This window comes from Pseudopipra pipra, chromosome 10 (assembly GCF_036250125.1).
Source record: "Pseudopipra pipra isolate bDixPip1 chromosome 10, bDixPip1.hap1, whole genome shotgun sequence".
NCBI classification, from domain to species: domain Eukaryota; kingdom Metazoa; phylum Chordata; class Aves; order Passeriformes; family Pipridae; genus Pseudopipra; species Pseudopipra pipra.
Genome location: NC_087558.1, coordinates 11319508 through 11332599, shown reverse-complemented (window position 1 = coordinate 11332599; position 13092 = coordinate 11319508). Strand labels below are relative to the sequence as shown.

Genomic DNA, 13092 nt, shown 5'->3' with positions numbered 1-13092 from the left:
CGTTTTCCATGTTGTAGGAATGAAAGGGACAACTCTTCCCACACACCTTGATAGCTTCTCTATGTTAATCATTGCCCTGAAAAATAAACTGAAAAAAAATCAAGCAATTCCTCCATCAAGGCTTGACTGTAGAGCAGTCAAGGCAACTTGCAAACATTCCAGTCCCACAGAGCCCTGCTGAGACCTACAGCTTCCAACACACTCAAACTTGGTCATGGCATATGCACTTTCCTAGCTTCCACTTTTCACATAGGCATTGAACTAAGGTGAACCAAGCCTGAATTTTGGAAGTACATCCCTACTTACAAAATGAAAGGCCAGAACAGACTCACCAAGGAGTCTCTGCGCTGCTGAGTTTGGCCAGCCTGACAAGGAAGCAGTGGCAAGACATCTCCCAGCAACCTGCTCACTTGCTAGGCTGCTCTTATCCAAACCATTCCCTACAAAGTGTCTGCTCTCCCCATTTTCACATCAGGACCTGAAGCTCCTTTATGATTCTTTTTTGGGGTGCAATTGCATCTAGGAGTCTTTTCAGCCTAAAAATCCCTTTGCCCTGAACAAATTCCTTCAGATATTAAGCCACACCCTGGATTATTGAGGAAAAAGCATCAAAACCCAACTGCACCTAAGAAACTATTGCCTGAATATGCATTTCAGCACAGAAGATTCTGCTTGATGGCAGGCTATTGGCAGAGACAACTGCAGCAGCTCTCAACAAGCATTGAAAAGTTATTTTTCTCCCCACTGCTGGCATCCTTAAAAGCTCTTAATCTTTCTCTCTTGTATTTGAGCACACTCAGCAACTGAGAAAAATGAGTTTATAATGGGACAAGTGCCAGGAGACACGCTGAAAGATATCTCATTAAATTAAATGACTGGACTTCTACATGCTGGTCTTAAAGGTAACACAAATACCAACCTCCGTTGCCAGAAACCCATCCTCCTGATACAGGAAGAATGAAAACAGTAATTATGGCAAAGCCAACTGTCAGCACCAAGCGAAAGCTGTCATCTGCTGCTGTCCATTTCTGCTTACAAAACCATTTCTCAGATGAAATGGCTGTGGTTCAGGTGGAGCTTTGAAAACGAGCAGTAGAACACACGAAGGCCGCAATGCCTAGAAGCTAGTAAATACAAGCTACAGTATATACAAACAGTGTAGATGACTGATAAAAGTAACTAATGATAATGAGATTTTTAAGTGCCCCCCCAAAAAAGAGTCCAGAGGCCCTGGATGCTCCAGCTATTTTGGCACAAGGCTTTTTTCACACCCCCACAAGACTCCAGCTGACACTAAAAACACACAGGCCGAAATGCGAACACACGCGGAGATCTGGCTGAAAGCTGCGGTATTGCAGAAGTCCTGAGACAAGGCCAAGGCACCGAAATAAATCCCTACAGGCTCAAGTGGGACTTATGTGGTGCCTTGGCCTCGTGCTAACCTCTGCAGGGGAATGAGTTATACCCACAGCCTCTTGACGCGAGAGCTCTACAGCAGGAACGCGTGAGTTCCGAAGCACTACTGCTGGCAGCCACCTACAGTCTGGGCAGCTATTTTGTGTCACCCGAGACAGCAGGTGAAGCAATGCTCACGAACAACACTGCTGGGAAGTCTGGGAAGTCATTCTCTGACCTGGCCTGTGTAACTGCAAAGCTCTGGGAACTGAGAGGAATATGGAAACCAGACACTTATTTGGTCCTTCTTCTCCCCGACCTCCTGGCACTTACACCACCCAAAGCAATGCCAGTGCAGCCCCGTCAGTTGAGTTCAGAAAGGGCCTATACCTGCCCAGATGGGAAATTTCTCATGAGCAACATGGAGAGTCAGTTGGCAAAGTATAGTTTTTGACAACACTTTAAAAGTGCACGTGTAGAGTCTTTCTTTGAAGTGCCCACAGGTCACAAAGGAAATCTTACATGTTTCAACCTCGTTCTCGACTTTCAGCTTCCTGTTTTATAGCTGAGCAACCTAAAGTATTGTTGTCCCACCGAGACATCAGCCCTCCAACACACCAGAGATGCATAGCAGTGGGGTCCAAGCACTCAGTTGAGCCAGTGCTCACAGTCCCAGCTCTACACACTGTGGCAAGATGCTCAGTGGAGATGCTGGAAGTGGATCAGTGGATGCTTTTCTGGAGAAGAAAGGGAGATGGCTCCATCTTTGTTGCCATTCCCCTGGAGCAGACGAGAGAGCAGTGCACCCAGTCTGTGCTCCCCAGCTGGGGCAGGCACATGCAGCAGGTTTCTCACCCCAGGCTGTCAATGGCTCTGCCTTTCTGTGCTGCCCCCTCGGGCTCTGGCTGGAAGTCAGAAACAAGGAACTAAGTCTGTCCTCTTTCACCCTTTTTTTGAGGCCAAAAGGTGAAATGTGTGGGACAAGAGACTAAAGAGGGACCTTTCAAGCAGTCAGGACATGTGCCTGGGGAAGGAGGACTGCTTTGCCCCTTTGCTTGGCTTTCATTTGAGCACCATCTCCTTATGAACAGCTGTGCAGAAGCCTTCTGTGTCTCTCTCCTCTCTCCCCCTTCCTCACTGTCCCCACTGCACTGACCACTGCAAGCACTCTCATACTCACTGCTTCTGGAGCAAGTGCTGGTGCTGCTGTTGCTGCTGCTGCCGGTAGGTCTCAATCGTGTGCTGGGGAAGGTACTGCATCAGCTCCAGGGACTCTTTGATCTTTAGTAGCATTTCATACGTCTCCCGTCCCCTCACCTGCATCATGGGAAAAGGAAAGGTGGTGGGGGAAGAAAAGCTTTAAAGGACTGCATCTATACTTCTTAGTGACAGCCCTTGGGATATTCTCATATGTCTCACACAAGCCACTCTTAGTCATCAGCTAAAGAGATTTTTAATATTTTTTTATTTGCAATATGTACTTAAAAGAGGTAGCTCTTGGGATTAAAAAAACCCAGAAACTATTCTTCCACATCCCAGCCCCATCATCAGTTCTCTCTGAAGTCTAGCTGAGCCTCAAGTCACCAAGCAAGATATTAAACATAGGGTAAATGTAAAGATAGAGAGAACTCACTGGCAAGTATAAGAGCTCATCATCTGGGGAACGTCTCTTTTTGATAGATGTCATCTGTATGCCGTGAGTTCCTTGTCGAAACGCTGGAAGAGAAACCCCAAAATCATCCCATTAAAAAAAAAAAAAAAAGGAGGGGAAGGAGGGTATGACGAAGAAGGCAAAAAGAGATACAAAAGAGACATGGAGTGTATGGCCAGCTTAGATCTGTAGTGCTCTGAAAGGATCTCTGCCTGAGCCAGTCCAGAACTGTGCTTGCAAGCTCTCCTGGATCCATAAGGCAGATGTTGGCTGACCATACCATTTGGAGAAACACATCAGCCAAAGAGTGCTGGATATATGACAAAACCCCAGCAAGCCATGTTTAGAACTTTCCTCTAAAGGCTGTGAGTTTTGGTATTACAGTGCTCACGAGCTGTTGGTGAATCACTGATCCACAAAGGCAAGATAACAGACAGGGAACATTCAATATTCAATGAGAAAAGGAAGCCATACTCCAATATGCCTCCTATTAAAACATGCTGCCTTGCTGTTCAGCCTTGTGCCATCACTGAGTGTACATGGGAAACCAAAGCTGGATTTCCACATCCTGCATGTCCGATGAGTACTCTGCACTCTTTAGAGCACGGAAAGAGGCTGCTCGCCTGAGCACCTCTGATGCACAGCAGGGTTTATGTGCAGCCTTAATCTAGATCCCTGTGGCTGGAAGGCATCCCACAGCACAAGCCTCTGGCTGGATGAAGCAGAGAATAACAGCACAGCCTCAAACAAGAAGTAAAGGTTCAAAAAGCTGTTTGAGTTCCAGGCATGTAATTGGAAAGTGGCAAATAAACAGCCCCACAGCCACCACCGGCAGTGCTGTAAGAGAGCCCACAAACCCAGCTTGTCAAACACTGTATTGTGAACACCAGCTCCTTTTTTAGGCTGATTCACTCCGGAAGAACAGACATTTGACATCCTCCTGCCCCCAAGCCCATGCACAGCACCACCCTGTCCCTGCAGCACAAGCACTGGGGACGCACCGCACCCAGTGACAGCACAATTTGCAATCTGCCCAGCTCTGCCAGCTACTTACGGCGCTTCGTACCATCACCATTCTTTGTGCTGTCAGAGACTTGCTGCTTGCGGATGCTGTCCTCGTCTGCTTTGCGGTCTCTGCCTGGGCAAGCGCAAATACGGGCTTCGAAACACCGGCGGCCCAAGACTTGCCCGCTGGGAAGAGAGGGGAGAAGAAACATCAGCTGGCATCTTGGATGCAGGCCAGCAGCACCCCTCAGCTTCATACCAGACTATGCAGACGGACCCAAACCTCCCATTTCCCAGTCAGGATTTCCGAGGAGTTGGGCAACTCCCACCTACAAAAATCTAAAAAAAATATCCCACAGCCCCTTGAATCAAACTGTTCCTAAGGATATGGAATATTGCCCTGAGTGGAAGAGGAGCCAGAAGGCCACCTTTCCAGCAAAGGTTTACACACAGGATACACTACTTACTCTCTTGTTTCCAGAGTCACAATGATAAGGATTGGGCGACGGTTCATCCCTCCAACGCAGCTACTGTTACACATGAAGTTGTACAAGACTGTGGTGAACTCAGTACCAACCTGGATGAGACAAAGGGGATAAGCACAAGAGATGGTGAATGGAAAGCTCTGCTTTTTCCAAGCTGTCCTCTTTTATTTCACAAGCTGCAATCAGACTAGCATGAAAAAGGCCCCCACTACAAGGCTTTCTTAAAGGAAATGAAGAACTCCTGCCCTCAAGGGATAAAGAGGGTGTTTAATAGCTCATTTCTGACAAAGAGGAAGAAGAGATTCATTGTAATGAGGATGGGGAAAGCACAAGATCCCAACTCCTCTGACTAGGGTTACAGTCCCCACCCCTTCGTGTACCAGGACACCACCACCCTGAGCTCACAACGTACCTGGGGCGGCTCGTAGGGGACCAGCACACTCTGCCTGCCGGTGATGGGGTCTTCTACATACTGGGCATGGCTGTTCCCTTCCACCCTGATCAGGTGGCTGGGAGGTGCAATCTGCCCTGCAAGGGTAAGGAGGAAAAAAAACAAGAGACACTGTTCAGTGAAGCAAGGTCATGTGCAGGGAGTTCCCTAAAGGGAACTCCTGGCCCCAGAGCTCTATCGGAGCATGCACGTGCCTCCCAGCCCTTAAAGCATCCCTTCCCAAGATCCCTTATGCCAGACATCAGAGGCAACATGGACTTTCTCAAGCTTACTCTGGGCACCTGTGACTAAACTTGAACAAGTGCCTCCCAAGATCCCAGACTAAGTGAGCCCAAATGTCAACAGCAGCTCTTCCAGCACAGAATTTGTATGGATTTTCACATCAGCTGAAAGCCTTTCTCTTCCTCCATCTAATGCATACACAAAGCAAAATCCTTCAAGTTTCAATTTCTACTCTTTTCCCCATCAATTGCTAGCCCTCTTCTGCTCCCTCTCATCAGTCATGATCCTAAGGAGCTAAAAAGGATTCAAGCAGCAAGAGAAATATGCATTTAATTAACAGTCAGCTTGAAAAATCTTGCTTGCCTACAGCAGCAGAAGGCAACATGATCTTCTTGGTTCCTAGGCCACTTTCCAACAATTAAAAGTTTCCTTTCTAGAAGTTTTCTTCAGTGTTTCTACAACAGACAACTAAATTCTGAGGAAAGAAGCCTACTATGGGTTCATCTCAAGAATTTGTCTTGTGTATTAACTATTTGTTTCTTACTCAAAATACAGCCTATTTCTAGACAATAACTATTTCAGAATAAGAATTTATAGTTTTAATATTTTCTTTCTTAAAACTCCATTATTGAAAGGTATCAACACTCAAAAAATCCAGTTCTGTTAGAAAAGCACTTTCTAATATGAAAAATTATCTTGAAGAACTGTCTCATTGATTTTACACTCACAAGTCCTTGCTTATTTTTGGGGCTCGTCTAGCTGGCTGCTCTGTAACCAGCAATGGGATCCAGGCTCCTAAGACATCCTGATAACTGACACCAACTGGGTTTTTTTACAGTAGGAGATAAATTATGCACGCAGAATAAAACAGATGCTCATCTGAACTTATGTGAACTTAAGTGGCCAAGGCAAAATGGAACCCAGCCCATGAGTTTGCAGAAAACCCCAGGGCATTTTAAAAGCAGCTGCTACTTCACTAACATGAGGAGAAGCAACTAAAAGATTATAACATTAATACTGACCCAATAGTGGTGAGTGTACAGGAAGGTTACCTACAGTTGATGCTGGCACTTTGTGTTGTCCTGCTAGAGATAAACAGCCCCTCTGTCTTTGAGGCACGGATTAAGGACTGGAGATGATATTGCATCCTGTTACTAGATCCCTGTCCCAGCGACATGGAAGCTCATTCCTGAGCACAAGAACAGCTGCTTCTCATTGCAGGGGCAAAAGCAGAGCAGGGAAAGGCTGCCAGAGGGACACTGCCTGCCATGGGGACAGACATCCATCCAACCTGGGCAGGCGTGGGGTTTATTTCAGTACTTTCTTCCCAAGGACATGCTTGCACAGGGACAGCTAAAGTATTGTATGACGCTTCCTGCTAAGCATGGGAAATAAAAAGCTGCACAAGAGGGACAGAGGTCTGCTTCCAGAAGGTTTGCTCTGAAGCTGCTGTCAAATCCCTGCCCTGGCCAGTCAGCAGCCAGCAAAGCACTGCCCTCCTTACCCTCGTTGAACTCCCGGCTCAGCTCGTGGTTCGGGCAGCGTTTGACCACTTCAGTGACATGTTCAGCTTTCTTGTAGACTGGCATAGCCCTGATGACAGCTCCCTGAGGTGGTGGGGTCATCACTTTGATCTGGATGGGACATGTCTTGGCAATCTGGCAGTACAGCTTTTTCAGTTCGGTGGAATACTGAAAGGTGAAAAGACCACGAGAGTCAGGAAGGTCAGCTAGAGATGGAGGCACACCAGAAGGATGGAGATGGGTTTACACATGTAACTGAAAGCACCAATGCATTGCATTGCACTTGTTTGCACAACAGCCACACTTCCAGACAAGTGACAAAACCCCTAAACCTTTACCTGTTTTAAAGCAGCAGAGCATAAATCTACATCCTAGTTTTCCCAAAGGCAAAAACTTCAGATAAAGAGCACTTCCTTTACACAAACACATACAGTCTTTATTTCTCTTGGGCACACCTCTTCTCTTCCAAGGGACATCCATTACCTACCTAACAAAACAGATGCTACTCTTTTCACAGGACCCTGTAATCCTGGAAGCACTGGAAACCACATACGTAAAGTGTTTCACCCTGCTTTCTAAGAAACGCTTCTACTTTTGCAGAGAGATGAAATAAAAACATGAACCTTGGGACTGAAGAGTACTTGAAAGCAAGACTGACTGATTTGAGAGTTGTATCAAATCTGACATTTCAGTTATCTTTTAAAAGCATTTCATACATCTACTGAGCACCTCTGTAGCAATCTCCTCACTTCTAAACTCAAAGCATTACATTCACAAAAGAGGTTAATTTTTTTTTTTTCAAATATTCAAAGACCAGAAGAGTTGAACAACCCAGAAACCAGGTCAATAGTGAGACCTAGAGCAAAACTCTGCATCTGGCTCCAAAAGGGAGGCTGTGTCCATGCAATGAACACCTGAAACACTGTTCACTGTGCTCTTTTGGATCATATTAGGTTTCTCTTAAGATGTTCTCCACTAAAACAGTAACATCGATGCAGCATTTTCCTGAAGTGTGTTCACATCTGGAAACCTTTACTCAGCAACACATCAAGGCTGAAGTTGTTGGTTTCTTTTCAAAACCCCTCAATGAAATAAAGGTACATGCTTTACCAGGGAGGATTGCAAGGGAACTCTTAACTGGTTCAGTACTGCATAACCTGAACCCATTTTCCTGGATGTCTCCCATGAAGGAGACACTCTGGTCTTCCCTGCTGTACAAGGTTGTTCCAAAGTGTGGCATTTTTTTTCAGTACCCCACTCCAGAGGTATTCCGTTTTCTCCTAGTGCTCAGACATTGAGGAGTGCAGAGCTCTCCCAGTAACTCTAACAATGTAACTCACAGGAATTGCTGGCATTTCCCCATTTCCATGTCTTCAATTCTTGCAGAGAAAGAAAAGTGAAAGCCCCAGGGTGGTTTTGGTTTTTTTTTTTCCACAAGAAAACATGTCTAGCAGCCATGGGCCAATACAGCCCCTTTCCCAACTGTCCAAACAGAGCAGCAACAGGTTCATACTGGTCAAGAGCACGACTGGGCCATCCACCCCACTGGGATGGGAAGAGCCAGCGTGTGCATGGGTGGGTGGCGGATGACGTGGCAGCAAAAGGATTAGTTAGCTATATTCAGGGATTATTTGCATTTCAAAGTGGTGTACACATGGCTAACACAGGAAAAACCAAACTTGGGAGAGACACTGGGTAGGAGAGGGGGATTAAATATAAGCCAGTCTCTTCCCTCCTCACTCAACACCATCCTGCCATGTGGCAGAGAAGATGCTACATGTATTTAAGCTACGAAAAAAGATTTCTTTAAAATGCAAAGGCCAAATTGTGCAATGTATTATATGTGCCTGCAGGCTAGAGATTAAACCCACAAAGGATTTACCCAGCCCGCGGAAACAGGGAACATGCCAAACAATTACAAAAAAAAGTTGCGAAACAGATCTAGATGGTGATTTATATCATACATCTTTTAAACCTGAAATTCCTTATTGTTTTTTAATTAAAAAGCAATTCCTTACTGAAGGTAAGAGTGAGCTCACCATCTTGTCTTTTCATCTCAAGAGGTAGAAGAAGAATCGCTTATATGTGAAAGAGGAAGAAAATATGTAGAGAATTGTTTCCTTCAATACATCAGTTTGCTCATAGCATTGTGAAGGCTTCAAGGACAGAAAGCCTCAAAAATCTCAAAAAGGCAACTAATCACTTGGATGCCTTAACATGACTGAAGTGTAAAGAAATTGGGCACCCAAAGGTGATGGGCTGAAATGAAAGCACAAATGTGGAACAGCAGTGGTGCACGGAGGGCACAGCACACGCCAGGAGCCAACGTGTCCAGTGTCTGCAGGCATCCAGAGAATTGAACAAATGGAAGGAGATACACACCCCTCAGTCACCGGGCAGGACTAGTGGTGTTGACTGTAATTTTATGTATAATATCTTCAAAGACAGAAAGCTGGGGTTACGAGAAAGGGGGGGGGGGGGGGGGGAAATCACTGCTTTCAGAAGGACAGTGAGGTACCCCACACCAGCATGAATACTGAAGCTCCTGATCAAACAGCATGGCCCCTCTGTCAGCAGAGAAAGGGATCTGCTCCTCATCTACCCCTTGGCACCCCTACTGTCAGGCCCCTTTGGCTACAAACACCAAGGGAGGGATTAGACTTGCAGTTTAATTTCACAGAAAGCAAACAGCCAAGAGCTAATGAAGAAGCCTGTCGAACAAAGAAATATATATACATATATATATGCTCCCAAAACACAGGGTAAACTAAAGAGTTGCAGGTTCTGGCCAACACCTTGAATTTGGCATGTCAAAAAAGGAGGCTAAGCAGGAGCCTCACCTCTGCTTCAGGACATGGTCAGGGCATGGGGATGCAAGCAGCAGTGCCCAGCAGAGGCAAACAAGACAGCAGGAGGGCTGAGCCACCTCTGTCACCCGACTGCAAGGAGTTCAAGCCTCACAGGCACTGCACAGGGCTTGAAGACATGGCAGAGAGCCATGATTTCACAACTACCCCAGGCACAGCCACCTGCAAGCGTGTAATCACTGAACGGACGGTCATTTAACACTGGTGTAAATCTGTCCACGAGGTACCTGCTGTCAGACAGTAAGGGGCTCGAGTTTCCCACCCTGCCAACTTTGCTGCAACCATGGGTAACCTGATGCACACAGCCACTTACTGGCACAAATAGATGCAAACAACTAGGTCATGATGACTTCGTACTGGATCAGTGATAATCGCTATATCCACAGAGCAAGACAGGATATTGTAGATAGATTTCAAAGCAAATGCGCTTCAGAAAAAAATCCCAAGGCAGAAGCTGTCTGTGCATTCAGATAGTGCCTGCAAGCAAGGATCAGCCCCTCTTGCTGCTCCTCAGTGGTCCCAAACCACCCTACCTTGCAGGAGGTGTCCCCCTGCCACTGTTTTCATGTGTGAGGGGTAAGATCATGAGACAAGTAATTCCCAGAAATCCAAAGCATGATTATTAATCAACACACTTAAGTAGGAAAACTAAATTAATTCGGAGCGCAAATATAAAAAATGAGCTCGATCCAACAAACAAGCCTATCAGTTAACAAGACAACAATAGTCATTATCTAGCAGCAGGAACAGAAGTTGTGCCAACAGCCTGAGGAGTGCAAACACCACTTCCACCAGACAGAGACCTGAAAGTCCTTTAAAACAAAAGAGTTGACTCTGGCAACGTGTCCTCTGTTCAAGAGGGAGAGGAAAGAGCTTTTAGCTCAGACTTTTCTTTGGGGTTCAAGTGCTGCCTGTTGTGAATTTAGCTTTTTGCTTAATAATATGTTTTAAAAGGACAGATGAAAACATTCCAGCGCCTGCAGCTCTGCTCTCCCCACCTGCCTGTGCAGACATACTGTATTACCCACTTTTGGCACCCTGACTGGTAATTCAGTATCACAATATACACAAGCCAGCTACCATCAGGCAACACCTGTCTGATTTCTCAGTAAGCCCCTTCTCCGGAAGGTGTGTCAACAGAGGGTTTAAAGGAGAAAACAAAACACTTTTCGACTCTCAAATGGAGAATATTTGCTAGAAAGGACTGAATGCTCAGTGCAATACAAGCAATGGCTTTTCACTGAGCATTCAACTCCCCTGCAAAACTCTGATGCAGTGAAATCCCCCAAACACTCATTTTAAAATCGACCTCTAATATCTGCTTTACCATCTGATCTAGCCGGGGGATTATGGCTCCTAAATCTTTAAAAGGAGCAGGGTTCAGTCAGCACTACAAATGCTGATGGATGTCAACTTGAAGGTGATCCCAGAGGTTGGCTTAGGGCATTACAGCTCCCTGAGTCCCTTCTGCTCAGATCAACAGGTCTTTAAAATCTTTTTCAAACTTCTTTCAAGCAGTCAAGTTCAACTCAGTTAACTAGATTTGTTTTACTTGATGTTTGCAAAGCTATATTAGTCAGCTATGCTTTCTCCCCTATCAAACTAACTCCAAGAAGGGAAAAATAAATGAAAAGAACAGACTGGAAGAATGGGAAAGCAACAGTTACCTCCACCAAAGTATTCACCTGTGAAAACAAGGAGAGTCACAAAACATAGAAAATAATCTGCATATGTTTTAATTATTTAGGAGAAAAGAGGTAATGGAAAGAAAGGAAGCCATCTACTAAGAATAAAATTTGAGATTTACTCAAGCACCTTAAACATTTTTGTTTTGATAAATAATGATTTATCTTTTCATTTACAAAAAACTGTTGGGAGCATGTGTGGGCACATTAGAAATACATGTGTGCACACACAGACACACACACTTAAGAACCAACTTGTATCCAGAGGACACTCAGCAAAGAAGAGCTCTAACAGGAGCACTGCAGACATGGATGTCTCCTTCCAGATTTAACCTTCAACTCAGCATAACCTTAACCCCACCACTTGCTAGCTGACTTGTAGCTTCAGTTTAAAGTCGTCTATCTCACTAGGCTTCAGAGAAAGGTGGACAGCTTGTTGCTACTGGACGTAGCAGATATTCAAACTATGGGCACAGCTGACAGGTCCAGCAATCATCAGCCCCTCGGGTGCCTACTGATCCACCATGTGTGGCAACAACCCCCAGCCTCACAGTGCATTGTACCATTGAGCATCCCCCATCTGCAAGGGAAGCCATCCTGCGATGACCGGGAGGATGGCAGCCGGAGAGGATGCTGATGCAGCCCTGCTAGTGCTTTGCAGACATTTACCAAATTTCTCCACCCCGGGGCAAAGGAAGAACTCTTGTCACACTCTCTTCCCTCTTGAGGAAGGGCAGTGAATCACCCAAGGGCGTCCGCCTTTGCAAAGACTTAAACTTCATTTCCCCCTCAGGCTCCTCTGCCCCCTCCCCGTCCCCGCCGCCTTTGCCAGGCGCGCACGAACGGTGCTGACGAGCTATTAAAATCCTTCCTCCGAGCGCTTTTCCCCGGGAGCCGCAGCCAAAGGCCGCCTGTTGCCACCTGTCAGTCGCGGGGATTAATTACCTGCGCCGGGCGGGGAGCGGCACATTCCTGCCGGCCTCGCCCGCCGGGATGTTGACATCAGGCAGGTGGGCCCCGCGTCCCCCCGGCCGCCCGCCCGCGCCCAGGGGGGACGCGACCCACGGGTGCGTGGGGACCGGCAGCGCCGCGGAAACCGCAAGAGGAGCGGGAGACGCGGGGAGGGAGGAGCGTGTCGGGGCTGCCCCGGGGCTGGCGGCACTCCCAGCGCCGGCAGCTGCTGCTGCTGCGCCTTGGAAACCCTAGCGCGAAAAAATAAATATATATGTGCGTGTGTGTGTGTGTGTGTTGACCTGCTTAGGTAAACGGGGAAGGGGAGGGGTGGCAGGGAGGAGAGCGGAGAAACATAGCCTGCGGACAGGGATTCAGGGGCCGCTGCCCGCTGCGCCCCGCCCGCTCCCCTGGGGCTCCACTGTGCCATCGCAGGGTGCAAAAAGGGGGAGAAAAGCAGCTCTTCCCCTCCGACACAGGCACTACCACCCCCTAAGGCAGACGGAGACAGCTCTGCGTTCCCCCTCCACGGACGATGCGATTCCCTCTGCGCCACGCTCCCGCCCAGTCCCCTTCCACCACCCCGCAAATAACCCGACTCAGAAGGCAGGCTGAGATGGGGATATTGACAACTGGTCATGCTACCCCCTGAAATTACCCAAAATATCAAATTCAGAGCATCTGCTAGTGTCTCCCATCTTTAGGATAATGAGATCACTCCTTCATATGACAATACTTAGCGTCTCGCTTGAGGCTTCCCAGGGGTTTTAATTCAAAACCACCTTGATCAGGATGTATCATCTGCTTTAGGAATATCTCTACAGAACATTGTCAGCAAAGCCACAATGATAGCAGAA

At 46.9% G+C, this 13092-nt stretch overlaps 1 protein-coding gene across 6 annotated transcripts in view; it reads right to left on the bottom strand.

The window, feature by feature from the left end:
* TP63 (tumor protein p63) overlaps positions 1-13092 on the bottom strand; it is a 106200-nt gene that overhangs the window by 14904 nt on the left and 78204 nt on the right. For 5 of the 6 annotated variants that reach the window (XM_064666211.1, XM_064666209.1, XM_064666214.1 and 2 more), the window contains 6 exons: positions 6714-6900; positions 4949-5064; positions 4519-4628; positions 4101-4237; positions 3029-3111; positions 2576-2712 (listed from right to left, as the gene is read on the bottom strand). In XM_064666211.1, the coding sequence (XP_064522281.1) occupies positions 2576-2712; positions 3029-3111; positions 4101-4237; positions 4519-4628; positions 4949-5064; positions 6714-6900 (770 nt within the window). The remainder of the gene's footprint in view (positions 1-2575; positions 2713-3028; positions 3112-4100; positions 4238-4518; positions 4629-4948; positions 5065-6713; positions 6901-13092) is intronic. The other variant, XM_064666213.1, reaches the window with a different exon arrangement.